The following is a 17,369-nucleotide window of genomic DNA, read 5'->3' as shown; positions in this document are numbered from 1 at the left end:
CTTGGAAAATGACAAGGCTCTCTGGGCCACGCCCTCTCAAGGCTGCCTGGAGATGCTGACAAACTGCTTCATAAAGGAGAAATAATGTTTTCCTTTAAGAATCCCAATGTGGCAGGAGGCCCTGGCAAGGACTCCCTACCAAAAGAGGGAGACTTTCAATTGGAATAACTTCACTGGAGCTCTTGACCAAGACAGTAGCTATTAAAAGGCTCCTGGTTAGTGGAGAGGCCATCAGCCGCCAGGCAAAGCAGGAAAGGGTTTATTTTCCTGGCACAGCCACAGTTGAAGGGACAGCCACACCAGTGGAGAGGGGCACATGCATCCCTCCTTATGCGGATGATGTAACCAAGTCCCTGGGGGCTGTCGGCCTGTAAAGAGACTCATCCACTTGGAGTTGTTGAAATGGGCATATGCAAAGTAAATGGCAGGTCTAACCTAATCATCTCTTAGGCTTGGCCAAAGCCAGCCCTTTAGACTTAGAGAGAGGGAGGCTGGGCTCTGAGTGTCATACAGGGCATGATGGTCGGGTTCCCAAGTCCATTCGCTCAAATCCTACAATACGCTAGCCACCTGTGATTCCCAATGTGTCTTAAACACCCTTTACTGCTGTGTGTGACTCACACTGTCAAACAGCAGACTTGAAGGTACTGGAGAACAGGGCCATGCTCTAATCACTGATGTTGAGGGCTAAGCACATTCCAGTGGTTAACATGTGGTTATCAACTGAACCCAATCAAGTCACCACACATGCCATTATTTCTACGCAAAGATGTTTTCCAAATTCCATACATCAGAGCTACCAATAAATTTAACTGTACCAAATATTTTTTGGCGAGTAGGTACAGGAAAAACAAAATAGAGAAAAAAAAGACAAATTGATTTTTGGAAAGCCAGCCATGATCTATTGGGATATCCCTATATTAAGTAAAGACTAAATTGACCTCTAAATATATTTGCATGACCGATGAGTTCTGACAGGAATTTGGGGCCTTAAAAAAACAGAACTCTCCTAATTCTCTACAAATGGATATGTTGGTCGATCAGGCTACTCTTCTTTTAAAACTCTTAAAGGGATTTCAGAATTATTAGGTTTAAAACTAATAGGCCAAGCTATTCTGTTCTATGAGTGCCCAGAACCACCGTCCTGTTTGGATCTCAGGTGCTATTCCTGTTGGAAACTTCCTTAGTTGACATCTATAAATCCAAGCTCATCTCCATGTGAACCCTGCAGCCTCAGCAGAGCATCCCCTGAGCCCTCAGAGATCTCTGTGGACAGATGTGGTACCCTGAATCCCCGGGCCTAACTCGGGCAATTTAGAAAACAGTAGGTTTAGAATTTTAAATAACTGGATTTACTACTGTGAGATCTGCCTCCAACCCACTTATGGAAAATTCCAATTCGTGGGCAATGTCTTCTATAAACCAAGCTATTTTATGTGGATTTACAGGAAGTATTCTTGGTAAAGGGAAGGACTCCAGAGATTTGGGGAAGGGAAAAAAAAAGAATTTCCGGAAGCTTTCATTTTGTCAAAAAAAAAAAAACAACTTAATTGCTGATTTTCCTTACCAAAGGGGAGAGAAGAAAACAGAGAAGGCAGAGAGCCTTCTGGGGGTGGGGCACTGTAAGCAATCTTCCTGAATTCATAAAGTAGAAAAAGAAGTTTCCCTTTTCCTGAGCACCCAAGCACATGTCACAGAGTAGTTTCTGATGGGAGGGTGCAGGAAACCGAGAAGGCCTCACCCTGTTACTAAATTCATGGTCAAGGTGATTCATTTTCCTCTTTGGATATTTGATCTATGTTTCCTCTCAGGACTTCAAAGATGACTGGGCTGGAACACAATGAGGAGGGAGCAGCCCCAACAGGACCTGGAAAATATTTCTCCCTTTATTCAATCATTTAACCAATAGCTAGCGAAGGGCCTGGTCCCCTCCCTGGAGTGGAGCAGCAGACCCTGGCTCCAGTCTTACAGGGAGCTCAGACACAAACCACAGAAGTAACCAGGGACCAGCTGTAGCTGCAGCCAGGGAAGAGGCTGAGGCCAAGAGAGAGGAGCCCAGCAGGCAAGATGGGAGAGGTGTTTTTGATTTTTAAGTCAAATTATTCTGAATGAAACTCTAAAAGTACTGATTTTACTCTAAATAAAAACCTATGATTTCAGTCCCTGGATTGAATCAGAGGACCGAATTAAGACAAGGCTCTGTGCCAGTATATCTTAAAAAATTATCTGTTCATGCCTCAGTTTCCCCTCTTCAGGGGCACCTACATTCTGTCCTAGAGTACCTTCATGGGAATGAACTTGAGCTCAGCTGGAGAGCTGCCTGTGAGGCCTCCTCTTAAGAAATACCATTAGATACAACTTCAGAGCTAGACACTTGGGTCACAGTGGCCTGCCAGACCTTCAGGAAGAGGTGAGAAGAAACACAGCCCCCAGACAGATGTTGTGGCACACAACACCTATAATCCCAGCTACTTGGGAGGCTGATGCAGGAGGATTGCAAGTTTGAGATCAGCCTGGACAATTTGGTGAGACCCTGTCTCAAAGAAAAAAAGAAAAAGAAAGAAGGAAAGAAACACAGTTCCCCTTGCTGGTGATGAGAGACAATTGTCTAAATCCAATTTCAAAAAAAGTAGTGACACTGCAGGTCAGAGTGGTGCTTTCTTTTAAACAATGGGAGAGAAAGATGACAGTGGCCTGCTCCGAGAAGGTGATTAACAATTTTAGAGATCAAGGAGAACCAACACTAGCTTTTGTCTTGTTAGAACGCAGACATACATTTCTGGGGAGAATTTGGCTCCAGTAAGAATTTCACCATCACAGGATGCGATGTTGGAAGTGCCTGGTCAGGTTTGCTTCCTGGCAGTAGAACTGTCCAAAGCAGGGATATTAGAGAGAAGGAAAAAATTTCACATAAAGAGGGGCTTTCCTGTGAATGACGTAGTAAACAGCTATTGCTTCCTCCACATTTAGAGTTTTGTGATGTGGATTGGGGGCAAATTGGATACAGCTGAAATACAGAGTCATTCATTCCTTGCCCGTGGCCTCTCCTCCACCCAGAGTCTCAGAAGAGGAGTGGAAGTTTCTTGGGACAGCTCTGATCTCTTCCTGCAGGTATAGATTCCTTTGCCGTTTTTCATTCTTCACCGACAGCTGTAATTTACTACAACTGTCTTGCTAAGGAGCAGTACTCTGATTTTCCTAGTAGCTTCTTAAATTTTACCACAGGCCTGGAAAGTCCCCATGAAAGCACTCTTCTGGTTTTGTAATTACCATGCTGATCTGAGCTGGGATTACTGTCGAATGCTACCCAAGCCAAGACGCAGCAAGGCTGAGGACTGGGAAGGGAGTGGTGGGGTTTGGGGGGAAGCTGGGATTTTGAAATGTGGGAGAGACTTGGAATCCAGTGGGCTGGAGGACATAAATGTCTAAGTAAGGCATTTCAGGGCGACATGGCAACAGATAACTCTTCTGCACGATCCTTGCAGGTGCTCCAAGAATTTAGCCTCCCACCTGTCTGGTTTGTGACCATTAGTGATGGCTACTTTGCACTTAGGTCAGTCCCGACTTTTGAAACCTGACAAGAAGCAACAATTAAAAATTAAGAAGACTCCTATAGTCATCCCAATGTTTTGGGTGCAGAGGGAGAAGGAGGAGAAGAAAAAGAAGAAGGAAGGAAGGAGGAGGAGGAGGAGGAGCAGAAAGAGGAGCCACAAAATGCTGCTGACCCTCCTTCCCATCACAACAAAACGGTACCAGTTCAGAAACTGTGAACTCCATCCCAACATCAAGTGTTTCGAGGAGAATCACTAGAATAATTCCAGCAGGATAGATGGTGCTTTAGAAATACTGCATTGAGAGGGAAAAAGGAGGGGATAAAAAGGGATATTCGTAGGACTGGGGATATAGCTCAGTTGGTAGGGTGCTTGCCTTGCATGCACAAGGCCTTGGGTTCAATTCCCAGCCATACACACACATACAGAGTGATTTAGAGGTAAGGGTGTAGCTCATGGTGGAGTCCTGGGTTTGACTGCCGGCCGCACCTCCCCCTTCCAAAAAAGATTTATCATAATTGTACATGTTGAAGGGGCTCCTCAAAGGCAGGTTTTATCTTAATGATGAACTTTTGGTGCCTATCCATGTTTGCTTGTGTCCAGGAAGAGACCCCACAAGTCTCTCCAGGCAGGGAGCCCTCTCCTCTGTAAAAATGGGGTGGAAGCAGCACCTGGTGTTGCATCTCACACATGTTATGGTGTGAGATGCTCCCTGTGGGCTGTCACCAAGTGGCTGCTGACAAGGAAGGAAAGAGAACATTCTTATCTGGATCCTCCGCCTACTCCTCTGCCCCTAGGACAATTTATCAGTTTCAACACTAACAGTCTGAGAGGAGGACAGCAATGATGTAATGCTTCCAATCAGGACTAAAATATGGCACTTAGGGGGGAAACGGTGAAAGCTCTGCCAGGGGTGGGGACACCACCACATTGAAGATGAGCTTTAAAGGGCTGGGGCAGAGAAGCTATGAGGATTATGAAAAGAACAGAGATTATCAGGCTGTCGAGGACAGAAATGGGTGACGGCCATCAGCTTAATTCAGTTTTTTCTCGTCTGTTCTGAGTGAAGATAAGAAAATGACCGCCATTCTCCTTGACATGTGGATACTTACATACTTCAAAGACACAAAGTCACATATCTATAGAAACACATAATATTAGAACAGAGGAAAAAAAATCACAAGGGGACACATAGTTCAGCTTGTTTACTTTACATAAGAGAAACTGAGAGCCCAGGTGTTTAAGTCAAGAACCTCGACCTCTCTCGGGCCAAACCAATGGCAGGGAGACTCACATTCAGGTCCTCTGCTGTGACGGCCACCAACTACACTTTGCCACCTGGAGGCTGGAGGTCCCCATTCCCATGCCGTGGTTTTCAAAAGCGCATCCTAATCTCAAGTCTCACATCAAGTTCTAAAAATGCAGCGGTCCCTGCATTAAGGGCATTCCTCTAACTGGACGAAAATACACTCTGAGCACGCTGACCAACTGTTCTCCATCTCCAATTAGAGAAGAGCAAGACAAAACGTGCTTAAACTATTTTAGACAAGTTCAGTCAGAGACAGACTAAAGAGGGCCACCATGGTGTGCCCTGCCCTGACAGCCCCAGTAACTTAGCCATCAGCCACCATCTCCAGAACCAAGGTAGAGTTCTCCTACTTCCAGGTAACGTCCAATCCCAGTTGCTCTGCCCTCCAAAGGAAATACTGATCAGTCAGCACTCAACAAGGCTTCAGGGAAAAAAAAATTCACTTAGTTCAGAAACATCACAAAGCTGTTAAAAACCTCCATCACCAGCCTCCTCTCTCTAAAGTGAAGATGGGGAAATCACCCTGGTAGGAGAGCAACATGGTGCCTTTCTCTTGAAGACACTTTGACACTGGATCTATAGACAAAGATTTGAAGTTCTGTTGAAAGAGTTTAGTTTTCTTTCTGGTTTCAGAGGATCCGAGCAATCCTATCAGTGTGCAAATTGCAACATTAAGGAAAAAACCCATCAGGCTCTTCTCTACCAAACCTGAGTACATTTGTCATCTCTGATCTCTTTTATCAATTACATGATTGAAACACATGCATTCTGTCATTTACTATTGATGTTCAGTGAGTCAAGAGAATACATTTGGATATTTTAATTAATGTAATTGAGCAGGCAATGTAAATAATTTACTAAATTTCTTAGCTCTGAATTTTGCTTCTTATTGATGTCAACAAAGGGAATGTTATTCTTGACTTCAATTAAATGGATTCCATAACCAGGTCAATATTATATTGACAGCTAGCATGTTGTTCTGAGAAGCTAATTTCCACCAGATGGGTCCATCGCTTCTCCTAAATTATCAGCAATTACTAATCTGTACCAGCTTTATCTCCAAGTCTGCTCATTTCTCCAGATCCTACAAGTAGCAGATGGTGACTCTGAGCCTCTGTTCCCCTGCTTCTTCACATTGCTAACTGTCCATATCTTTCTATCCTTCCTTCAAATTCCATTTTCTCCACGAGTTTTTCCCCTGGTTATTCCAGCCCTTGGCAATCCCTCTTATACCTGCATTTTCAAGTTGCTTCTGAAGTACGTGAGTCAGATCATATTTGAAACATGCTACCATACAAGTATCTGTACTGCACACTTGCCACGTTCTATTGGGGAACCTCTAGATAGAGCCAGCCCTCCAAGTGGCCTGCAGCAGGAACACAGTGACCTGGCTGGAGGGATGTCTCAATCCCCTATCAGTGAAATGACTTTTGTCTCCACGGGCCAAGGCTCCCCATAAAATCCTAGCAGCTGCTACACATAAAAGGGCAAAGTTCAAAGTGCTTAGATTCCTGTTACCTTCTCCTAGAGCACCGAGTGCTTGAAGGTCACTGGGGGAAAACAGTTCTGCTTCATTGTCTCTTCATTATTGTTAGAGAGTTCCTTTAAATTAAAGTAATAACTTGATATTATAGTAATAACTATTAAGCTGAAGAGTCATTTAGATAATAGCAATAATAAAACAAGGTTTCACAAATTGAAACCAACACTTCTAACTATAATGAGTTTGAACTAAAGCTGTAAAGCTGTAGAAGCCATGGTGGGTGGGGGGTGCGTTTTTCGTACCACATACACAAATTTGTTTTTAAATCTGAATGTGCCAGGCTGGGAGCAGACAGAAACCCCCAGGGCACACAGCTGAAGAACTGTCTGGCATTTCTGAGAACAAGAGGGCTGTGCTGTGCCTTCTGGAGAATATTCCTCCATTGGACAAACTTAGTTCAGGCATGAGTGATAGTGCTGTCAGCTCTGCCTCCAGTGTTAATGAATCAACAATGTGTGTTTAAAAAGTGATTTTAACAGAAACATACATAAAACAAGGTCATGTGCTGACCAGTTGACGAAAATGTTGTGACCAGAATGTTGTGACCCAGCAATCTGCACAACTCAGAAGCAAACTCATTTGCAAACTTCTGCTCAATTCTCAGGCTCTTCCCCTGAAATTGAAGTCAACAGCCTCTTTCTGGATGTTTAGGCTGGAAAACCTCGAATTATCCTTGACTTTTCTCACCAAAACCCCACTTCCAATATCTCAGAAAATCTTCATGACCTTGACTTGGGAATATATTTGGAATCAGACAGCGTTTCATCACTTCTGTTGTTACCAACTTGGTCCAGGCCCATATTATTTCAGCCCTTCTAACTGGTCTCTCTTCTCCCACCCTGGCCCCTCCCCACTGTCATCTATCCTGATCCCAGGCTCCATCCCAGGAGGATCCTGTTAAAAATCAGATCATGTCCTCCCTTAACTTAGCGCCTCCAATGGCTGGGCATCATCCTGAGCAAAAGACAAAGTCTCTACAGTAATTTCCAAGTCCTGGTTTGTACACCTGCTGCACCTGACTTCTCTGGTCTTCTATTCCTCACCCCCTAGTCCTTGCTCTTTTCTCACATACTTCTGCTTTAGGGCCTTGACACTGTGCTTGGGTGTGTTCCCTCCAATATCAACATGGTCAGCTCCTTCAATTTTTTTTTTTTGGTACTAGGGATTAAACTTAGGGGCTTTAACCACTGAGCAACATTTCCAGCCTTTTTTATATTTTATTTAGAGACAGGGTCTTGCTGAGTTGCTTAGGGCCTTGCTAAGTTAGTGAGGCTGGGTTTGAACTCAAGATCCTTCTGCCTCAGCCTCCTGAGCTGCTAGGATTATAGGTATGTGCCACCGTGCCTAGCTAGCTCCTTCACTTCTGTCAAATCTTTCCTTGTGTCACCTTAATGACGGCTGCCTGATCACACCCCTATACAGGCACGTGGACACATGCACACCCTTATCCTCTCCACCACTTTATCTCTCCAGGTAGCGCTTACTGCCATCTAACAGATACATTAATTTACTCAGCTTTTGGCATATAGCCTGTCTCCCTCCCCCTGGAAGGCAAGGGCCAGAAAGGTGAGGATTTTTGTCTGGTTTTCTCTTTTTTCTTTCTACTGATGCATTTCCAATGCCTCAAAGAGAAGGAAGGCACGAAATCAATAATTCTCCCATGGAGGATGAATGTCACACTCAACGTACACTGTCAAGGTTCACCTGACTGCCTGTCTCTCACAACACTGAACATTTTGAAGGCAAAGCGGGTACCTTACTCGGATTTGCATCCAAATCCCATCATTGGGATTTAGTGCACAGTAGGAACTAAATAAAGGCATGTTGCATGAATAGAAGGAAAGGAGACAAAGAAAATATGCTAATATTTATGAATTTTGTGCTTTGCTTCAAAAAAATCAACAAGTGTCCATTCAAAGATGAATAAGAGTCAATCAATGATTGAGAAAAACCCGTGGTGTGGTGGAGAGAGACACAGATAAACATAAACTCTAAGGCAAGGTAAGCAGAGCTACCATACTGCAAAGGACCAAGGAAAATAATTAGGACAAGATGGGAAAGGCTGTGGATTGAAGGAAGCAGCTAAAAGGAGGTTGCATTTCAGCTGGGTTTTGATGGTTGAATAGGAGCTTGCCATGCAGATTATGGGGGCTAGAAATGACTCCAGCTCAGGTTATGACTGCCCAAGGGATATTGGTGAGGATATGAGCTCTTCCGACAGCTCTGCTCTGAAGTTGAGTCCCCTCCACAGGTTCACTATAAAGTCAGACTCTCCAAGGAGTCTCAATGCTCAGTAAATATGAACAAACTGGAAAGCTACTATATCCCCACAGTCTTCCTCTCCCTCATCTCCTCAAACAAAACTCTGTAGCTGATGACAGAATCACCCAATGGCTTGCCCAGCTGCCCTTTAAAGCAGGGGACCCTTCTAAACATTGTTCCTGGATTACTAGTGCCTGACACAGCATCAGATAGAACCAGCAAATAGATCTTCAGGTGACAGTCACTTAGAGACACATGGAAACCTCCATTCTGTGGGTTTTGCCAATAGGCAGAGGAGCGAAAATCAATCTAGAAAGTGCTAGAGCTTTCCAACATCAGAGCCCAAAATGAGAACAGTGAGATGCACGTGTAAACACACACACTCCTGGTCAGAGCATTTAAATCATAGCCCAGGAGCCAAGTCCCTGGAGTGGAAAGTGGACATCAGGAGCTCCACAGCCTGGGGAAGGTAGCCTGGCCTGGGGACCTTGCTGAAAAGAACACAGCCTCGGGACCAGGAGATGCCCCCGCCCCCCCATGACCTAACAGACCTCCTCATTTCCTAATGGCGACAATTCTCTGTGGTTGGAACAGGATCCCCGCCCATCTTTTTCCGAAGCTGGAGGGTAGGCTTGTCTCATTCATTTTTATCTGCTGCTTGCACACCACACACGCCCACATTTCTGCCCAGCCCCTGGCATACACGTCTCGTTCACAATCCAAACCCAGCACCTCTCTTCTGTCCTATCCTGGGAGAGAAGATCGCTGACTGTGTGCTGCTCTCCCTCAAGGCTGCACTGGCCTCTTAAAAATGTTTAGAGCTGCACCAGGTGTGGTGGCGCATGGGCCTGTAATCCCAGCTACTTGGAGGCCAAGGCAGGAGGATCCCAAGTTCAAGGCCAGGCTAGGCAACTTAGGGTGACTCCATCTCAAAATAAAAATACAAAGATCTTGGGATGCAGCTCAGGAGTAGAGTGCCCCTAGGTTCAATCTCCAGGCCCAGAAAAACAACAAAAACTGGCCCGAGCACCTCCCGCTCTTGCTCCTGTGCACAGTCACCAGCCAGGGACATGAGCCTCCCGTGGGAGAGCTCCCCACAGCTTCTCCTCTCTGCCACTTTTATGTCATGTGCCTTCCTCCTTCTCCATCTGCTCCCTTCCCTTCTCTTGTTTTACTACCTATTCCCCTCCCCCTTCTCAGTTCTTCCTTTCTTTGATTTTACTCTGAGAATCAAACAGTTGCCAGTTTGACGTGACACCCTAATTTCGCCAGGCCTTAAAGGGCCATGAAGGGGCTGCAAGTTCGCTGGGAATTTCCCACAATGCTCTGGTGCCTCTGGACCCAGAGTTTGAGGCTAACTCTTCTTAGGTCCCTGGGATGGTTCTATGGTTGGTGCCAAAGATGCACAGGAAGGATGCAAGCCAGGCGGTACTATCTCCTCTTCCTGGGGCTCACCCACTGTCCTCATAGAGAAAGGCCATCAGGGTTGACGTGACAAGAATTCAGCCTTGTTCTCCGTTTTCCAATCTCCTTTCCCCCTTGCTCTCAGATATGGGTGGCTGAGACATACACCCTGTCTTTGGGTGTTTGCACAAGTGCATCTTCTGCCTGGAACCTCACCTTCCTACCTCACCTGTGGCTGGCCTATTCCTGTCACCTACATAAGTGCCCATGTCTCCTCCTAGTCCTAAAGTCAGTCCTATCTCCTTCTGGCCCTGAGTTACTCTACCGGGTGCCCTCAGTTTTATTTTCCTCCTAGCACTCATGATCTGAAATGGTCCCATTTATTTGTTTCTCTCTGTCACTCCAACTATAAAGCAAGCTCCGGGAGGGTAGGCTCTGTGTCCACCTTGTTCACAACCTCACCCTTGGGTTCAGAATGAAGTGGGGTTCCCAGTAGGCATTGTGCTGAGTGAGTGAACACATGGATATAAACAAAGGTCTCAACATGTTCACCAAGAGTTCTTGCTATGGCGTGGAGAAGTGTTCCCCAATGGCCTTTGTATTAAAGATCTGGTCGCTAGCCTGTGGTGCTTTTGGGAGGTAATAGAGCATTTACAAGGTGGGGCCTAGCAGGAGGTGTTCTGGTCATTGGTCATGTGCCCTTGAAGGGGATATTCAGACCCCAGTCTCTTCCTCTTTCATGTGTCAGCCATGAGGTGAATGGTTTTGCCACAGGCTCCCCCATGAGGTGCTGCTTCACCACTGCCCCAAAAAGCAACAGGACCAACTGATTATGGACTGCAGCTTCCAAAACTCTAAGTCAAAACAGATCTTTTCCCTTTAGAATCTGACTCTCTTAGACGTTGGTTCCAGTAACGAAAAGCTGACCAGTAGTTCCAATGGCCTCCCTCCAGGTCCCAGAAGACAGAGGATGAAGCTCAGCATTCAAGCGTTGAGATCTGTCAGTACGTTCTCTGCATTTTTATGTGTGGCACAGGATCTGCAGTTCTGATTTTAGGAAAAGCTTGAATAATTCCTGGCGTGGCCAGTACAGATCAGGATTGGCTTTTTCGAGAGAATGACTTTATCACAGTTTGAACCAGGTTCCTCATATCAATATTTCCTCTCTGGCTGCATCTATCTCAACATTTTGAATGTTTTATTGTGTCTGCACCTCATTGTCATCTCAATGTTTCACAGTAAATCACTCAAAAAATAGATACATGCAATATTTCTGGTATTAGAATCCGGGAATTCATCCAAATTAACTGCAGGCCTCCAGTTGGGCTCCCAATCAAATCAAATAGGATTTATACTCGACTGTTAAAAGGTTTCAGGGGAAATCACTTCCCTGCTAACTTGTTCCAGTGATTTTATTCTTCCCTCAAGAGAAATGAAGGCCAGTGTGATCACATGCCAGACTCGAATGACTAAAAAGACCCAAGGAGTTGACGTGGGGACACACACATACGTGCCCATACTCTGCTTACCCACATAGCCGGGGGTTCCACAGGCAGTGGACATCACATCTCCTTTGCCCTCCATTTTTGACAATCCAAAGTCACTGATCATTATTTTGGATTCTTCATCTTGACTGTAGTACAACAGATTTTCAGGCTAGAAAAAAAGGAAAAGATGAAAATTATTATTATTATTTTTACAAATCATGTTTAAAGCTGGGTTAAATATGGGAAACTCCTCACCAAACCGCAAAGCCTGTTCACACTTAAGAAAGTCCTTGACCTTTAGGCACAGCAGGTGCACCAATGAAAGCAGCATTGGTAGGCATGGTCCAGAGGGTGGCAGGGAATCTGGCCCAGGGTGTTGAGTGTTTTGCCGACTCATGAAGATTAACCATATTTTAAGGCCATCTAAAAAGCCGATGCTTCTTGGACTTGAGGATTCAGTTCTTGGTTAAGGAAGGGGGCTTCACAGTAAATAAAATCACTTTTGCGGGTGGGTGCTCATCTGTTCCTTTCTTATTAGCAGCCCTTGCCCGCTACTTTTCTCGAATCCCAGGGCCTCTCTCCCTGTCCTCAGCATCCTCCCATGGTGTCCTGTAGTTGTGGCAGATGGGCTGCGTCAGTGCCTGCTGAGACTGTCAGGCACCTGCTCGCTTCCCTCCCTGGGAAGCAGAAGGATGGCATCTCTGACAAATCTGGAGTTGGAAGATGCAGTACTTTCCAGCCCAGTGTCCTTAAAGACTCTGAGATGCTGTGTGCATTTCTACAAAGCATGGGTTGCTTGTTGCTCCTCTGAAGCACACAGGACAGAGCTCAGACAGCAGGCGTGCAGAGCAGAGGGCTTTTGACATTTCTTACAGTTTCTGTGTTCCTTTCTTCACCGCAGTTCCCTAATGCCTGAGTACCTCGGAAGGGCTGAGGGGAGGCAGCCGAGGGATTGAGAGGGGAGACAATGAAGCATCCTTGTCCACTGTATGTCAAGCTGGGGAATCTCATTGCTCAGTGTGTAGGGCTCACAGAGACTGAGTTGCTACAGCCTTGGAGCTTGTCCTATGTCACTGAGCTGACCACCTGAACACAGAGGACGGACTTGCTTTTTTTTTTTTTTTTTTAATTTTGGAAAGAGTGGCTTCAGCCAGATGCAATGGCATAGGCCTATAATCCCAGCAGCTCGGGAGGCTGAGGCAGGAGGATCGCAAGTTCGAAGCCAGCCTCAGCAATTTAAAGCCCTAAATAACACAGTGAGACCCTGTCTCTAAATAAAACATTAAAAAGGGCTGGGGATATGGCTCAGTGATTCAATGATTAAGCACCCTTGGATTCAATTCCTGGCACCAAAAAAAAAAAAAAAAAAAGAGGGGCTTCAGTTAATGATGCTGTCCCTGTGATAACATCAAGGACTGTGGACTTGGCTGTTGTCCAGGAACATCCACCCTACAGGATGTTTATGAAGATTTACTGAGTGAATAATCATGGCTCTCATTTACATGAAACCTAAAGGAAACACAGCGTGAGGAATCTGAGGAGGAAAATCCTTTCCCCACACATTTCCCATCCGGCTTCCTCCACAGCCTGAGGGTGAAGCGGTTGCTTCTCCTATCAGAGGTTCCTAGTGAATCTTTGGTTCTTAAGTATCCAATTTTAGGAACTATTCTATTGTTTAGAGTTTAGAAAAGTGGTTCTTTGCACTGTCTCGAGGCAGAATCACCTGAGAATGTTATTAATGACATTATGAATGTATCCTATGGCACATCTGAGATGGGGCTCAGACAGCTGGATTTCAGAGCTCCAGGATGGTGGTAGGAGGGTTGTATTGTGCAGCCACTGCTGTTAAGAGGTTCTGAGAACTGGCCAAGGCTCTGTTCTGGACCAAACTTGAGTCAGGCTCCTCTGATACCTCTTCTCCAAGCCTTGACCTTGGCCTCCTGTGGCTCCCTCCCCTGCTCACCCTGCACAGCCCAGTCTTAGTAAGACTCATCCAGCATAGAGAATTCCACCCCTGGAATCTGATCATGTTCTTCATCCTCCACTTGTGATGTTGTTAAAGAGAAAAATTATTCAGACACTTGTGAAAGATGGTAAGCACTCTTTACCACTACACTGGGGATTTGCAGTAGGGCGAGATCAAACTCAACCCCAAATACTACAAGTGGAGATTTATAGCCCAGGAGGAGGGTGGGGTCAGTGGAAGAAACAGCAATGTGAGGAAACCTTGGAACTAAGGGAGATTCTGGCTAAACTGAGATTTTGCAAAAGGTGGGCCAGAGGACATATATTGTGGGTGGGGGTTAAGGAATTTGGTCAGATATGATATCAGGTATATGATTTTTGCTAAACTGATTCAGAGGATTCTTGCTAACCCTGGACTAAGTTTAAGGCCAGAGCCCAAGTCAGGGACTGTTTAAAGAAAGCACTAGGGAGCCTGGATGATGTTGGGCCAAGTTAAAGTTTAGCCAAGGAGAGTCTTGGCCAGTTCTCAGAATTTCTTCACAGCAATGGCTGCACATCAGAATCCCAGTCACCCAACCACTCAGAGCTCTAAATTCCAGATACCTGGGCCCATCTCAGATCTAAAATCCAGATGCCCAGGTCCCATCTCAGAGTTGCTGTCCATTTCTAAGTCCTTGGCTTGTCTAAGCAAAGATCTTGTTATTTACTTTTGGCAAAAGTCACCCTACCCCCAATGTCCCCTCTTAGTAATTTTTTCATCTAGGAGCCCACCCACAACTGTTTCTAGATTCTAAGCAAGGAAGAACAACCCCTGTTCTTGCTGTGTCTGGAGCTGAGCTCTGTCTCTCTTCTCAACTATGCCAAGTCTTGAATAAGGGCTACCTTACCACTTTAACAAGTGTCGACTGAATTTTGTTCTTTAACAACCCAAAGGAAAAAAAAAACTATCCTTCATCCCTAATAATAACAACATAAAAAGCAACAGGATTCAATAGTCACAGTGACAGGCCTGAAGCCTGAGATGAGATCAAGTTTGCAGAAGGATGCTTTCAAATCAGTTTTAAAAGAAAATAAAATGGGAGAATCAGAAGCTGAAATAGGAATAAGGCTTAGGAAATGGGGGGAGGGGGATGGTCTCAACCTAAAAGTGTATGTTGCTCATGCTCTTTTCTGAAACACAGATTGGGGATTATCCGTTGATGGACAGCATGGATCTGCTGATACATGCATAAAGTGGACTTTTCCTATTTCTGATTTTTAATCTTCCTCACCCCAGGATGTCTACAGCTGTAGAGGTGAGCAGGAAGGAACGGAAGGCAAATCATCTCAGGCTGCTAAACAACACTTAAGACAGGCACAGGGCTGCCAAACAGCCAAGAGGCCCTCCCCACACATTCCCCCTAGAGGAGACTCTTTTGGGTCAATAGAAACTTCTTTTGAAGAACGACTGCACCTGAGGATGGTCAATCAACTAGTCTTTCCCAGTCTGGATGGATAATTTGAATTGGCTCAAGTCTAGGGAAAGATAATAAGACTTTTCCTGCAGGGTGGAGGTAGGGGAGCAGGGTTGGAAGGCCTAGAGACATTCTGGATGGGAGGCCCCAGGGTTTGTGGGAGGACTGTCGGGGTGGGTGGCATGGGGAGGGGACCTTGTCACACTGTATTATAATTCTGCCCAGAGTCCTAGAATAGCCTGGACTCACCTGTAAGATTATTTTGCTGCTTATTACAGCATCTTTGCAAGACAACTAGTGGCCAATACTCAAGGTACAATATCAGTCTCCACCCTATATAACGATTCCAGTAACAGTCTTTAAAAAGATCTGAATCAACATACTTTGGATAAAGCTAATGTCCTATAGAATCACACTCTTAAACCAGTAATCGTCAACTGGGGGCAGCTGTGTTCCCCAGGGGACATTTAGCAATGCTTGGAGATGTTTTCAGTTGTCAGGACTCCAAGAATGGTGCTGGAACTCATTGGGTAGAAGCCAGGGATGCAGCTAAACATGAGGGACAGGATGGTCTCCCGTACAAAGGACGGACTAGCTCCAAATGTCAGTAGTGCAGGGGCTGAGAAACCCCAGTCTAAACCAAGGTGGCAGCTGTGGGTACTTCCTGTCTCAGTCCGTTCATTTTGAAAAAAAGATCAGATGATTGGCCCTGGTAGATTCCAGGGGCAAGGAGACACAAGAACACCTTTCTAGAAAGGAGGAGGAAGTTTATTTGCACATGGGGGTAGTGTCCAAGTTGGGCACTAATTTTTCATTAACATCATCAAGCTCTCTACTGCTCCGGCTTGGACCACAAAGGTGATTTTAATTTTCTCAGATGTTAATGAAAATATAATGTTGCAATCCCCACTTCCTCTACATAGATCAAACCTATCTGTACTTCTGAAAAGAGATCCCAAAAAATGTACTAAAAATGCTTATGTTCTTTCCACAGTGATATGCATAGTGGGGTTTTTTTTTTTTTTTTTGGTACTGGAGTGGAGGTTGAGAACCCAGGGGGTGATTTACCACTGAGAAGCCAGCCCAGCTGTTTTTATTTTGAGACAGCATCTCACAAAGTTGCTTAGGGCCTCCCTAAGTTGCTGAAGCTGCCCTCAAACTTGCGATCCTCCTACCTCAGCCTCCTAAGTCACAGATTACAGGTGTGCTCCTGTTGCCCACAAGCCTGGTGTTCTTAAAGCGCCACAGGCTGGGAGCACCAAATACGTCTCCAAAAGCATTACATGGAAGCAAAGAGCAGAATCTCCCACTCAGCCCATCTGCCTTTCTAGGAGGTAAATAAAACTGCTCTTCCTGGATGTAGCTTATCTGCTTAGAAATTGTTTTTCTAGTAAGCACAGAAAATCAGACCCTCACACCACATCCCTGCAGTCACAATACTAACTTATACGGCTACAGCTGCCTGCTGTGTTCTGGAAGCACAGAATGGGCACTTGGTGGAGCTGCAGGAGAGCAATGAAGCTCCCCCCAACTCCCCCGGCCTGAGGGCACCAGGCCAGCTCATCTAGACTGGCCTTGGCTCTCTGCAAAGCTTCCAGGCCCTGAAAATTAGCTCATCGTGCTCATGCCCATTTCACCCATCAAGAGATCTGCAAAGGGCAAAGGCTGAGAGGACTCAACTGACATCTCCATATCCCCTCATCCAGTGGTTCTCCAACAGAGATTCCTACACCAGCATGAGCATCACCTGCAACCCCTTTAGGTATGAAAGCCCTCCAGCCCCTGGGAGCCTGGCAGAATCAGGACTTCTGGGCCAGGCCAGCAAGCTATGGTTTCACTACCTCCTAGCCAGTTCTGACGCATGCTAACATTCTGCTTATCTGAAAAGAGATCAATAAAATAAAATAAAACAAAAGGTCCTAAAATCGCCTTTGGCAAGGAAAAATGGAAAAAATGAGAGAGAGAAATTGATACCTGGAGAGAAGAAAACTCCACAATGAGTCAGTGTGTGTGTGTGTGTGTGTGTGTGTGAGTGAATCCAGGGCCTTACACATGCCAGACAGGTGCTCTACCACTGAGCATTATACCCCCACCCATCCCAAGTGTGAGTTTTTATAAAAAGAAAAGCTATACCATTTTATCTCATTTTATCTCTTGACATCCAGAAACAGATAAATGGGCAGATGCTGAAGTTCCATTTAACAAATATTTATTTATGATTGATTCCTGACATGGATTCAGATTCCCCGCAGTTGGTGTACAGTGTGGCTTCGCTACAACGCGGTCCTTTTATTCATGCTATGGGTGGTGGGTGTGCAGGCTGGGGTGCATTTCTCTCTGGCCTGGTGCGTTTAGCTCTGGGGCCTGGACCTGTAACTATGGTAGCTTGGATCT

At 45.5% G+C, this 17,369-nt stretch overlaps 1 protein-coding gene across 5 annotated transcripts in view; it reads right to left on the bottom strand.

The window, feature by feature from the left end:
* Positions 1-17,369, bottom strand: part of Camk1d (calcium/calmodulin dependent protein kinase ID) — a 382,840-nt gene that overhangs the window by 46,416 nt on the left and 319,055 nt on the right. For all 5 annotated transcript variants that reach the window (XM_048812664.1, XM_048812665.1, XM_048812666.1 and 2 more), the window contains one exon: positions 11,599-11,725. In XM_048812664.1, coding sequence (XP_048668621.1) covers positions 11,599-11,725 — 127 coding nt within the window. The remainder of the gene's footprint in view (positions 1-11,598; positions 11,726-17,369) is intronic.

The sequence above is a fragment of the Marmota marmota genome, unplaced genomic scaffold (assembly GCF_001458135.2).
Source record: "Marmota marmota marmota unplaced genomic scaffold, marMar, whole genome shotgun sequence".
Taxonomy (NCBI): Eukaryota; Metazoa; Chordata; class Mammalia; order Rodentia; family Sciuridae; genus Marmota; species Marmota marmota.
This window is presented reverse-complemented; position numbering and strand designations above follow the sequence as displayed.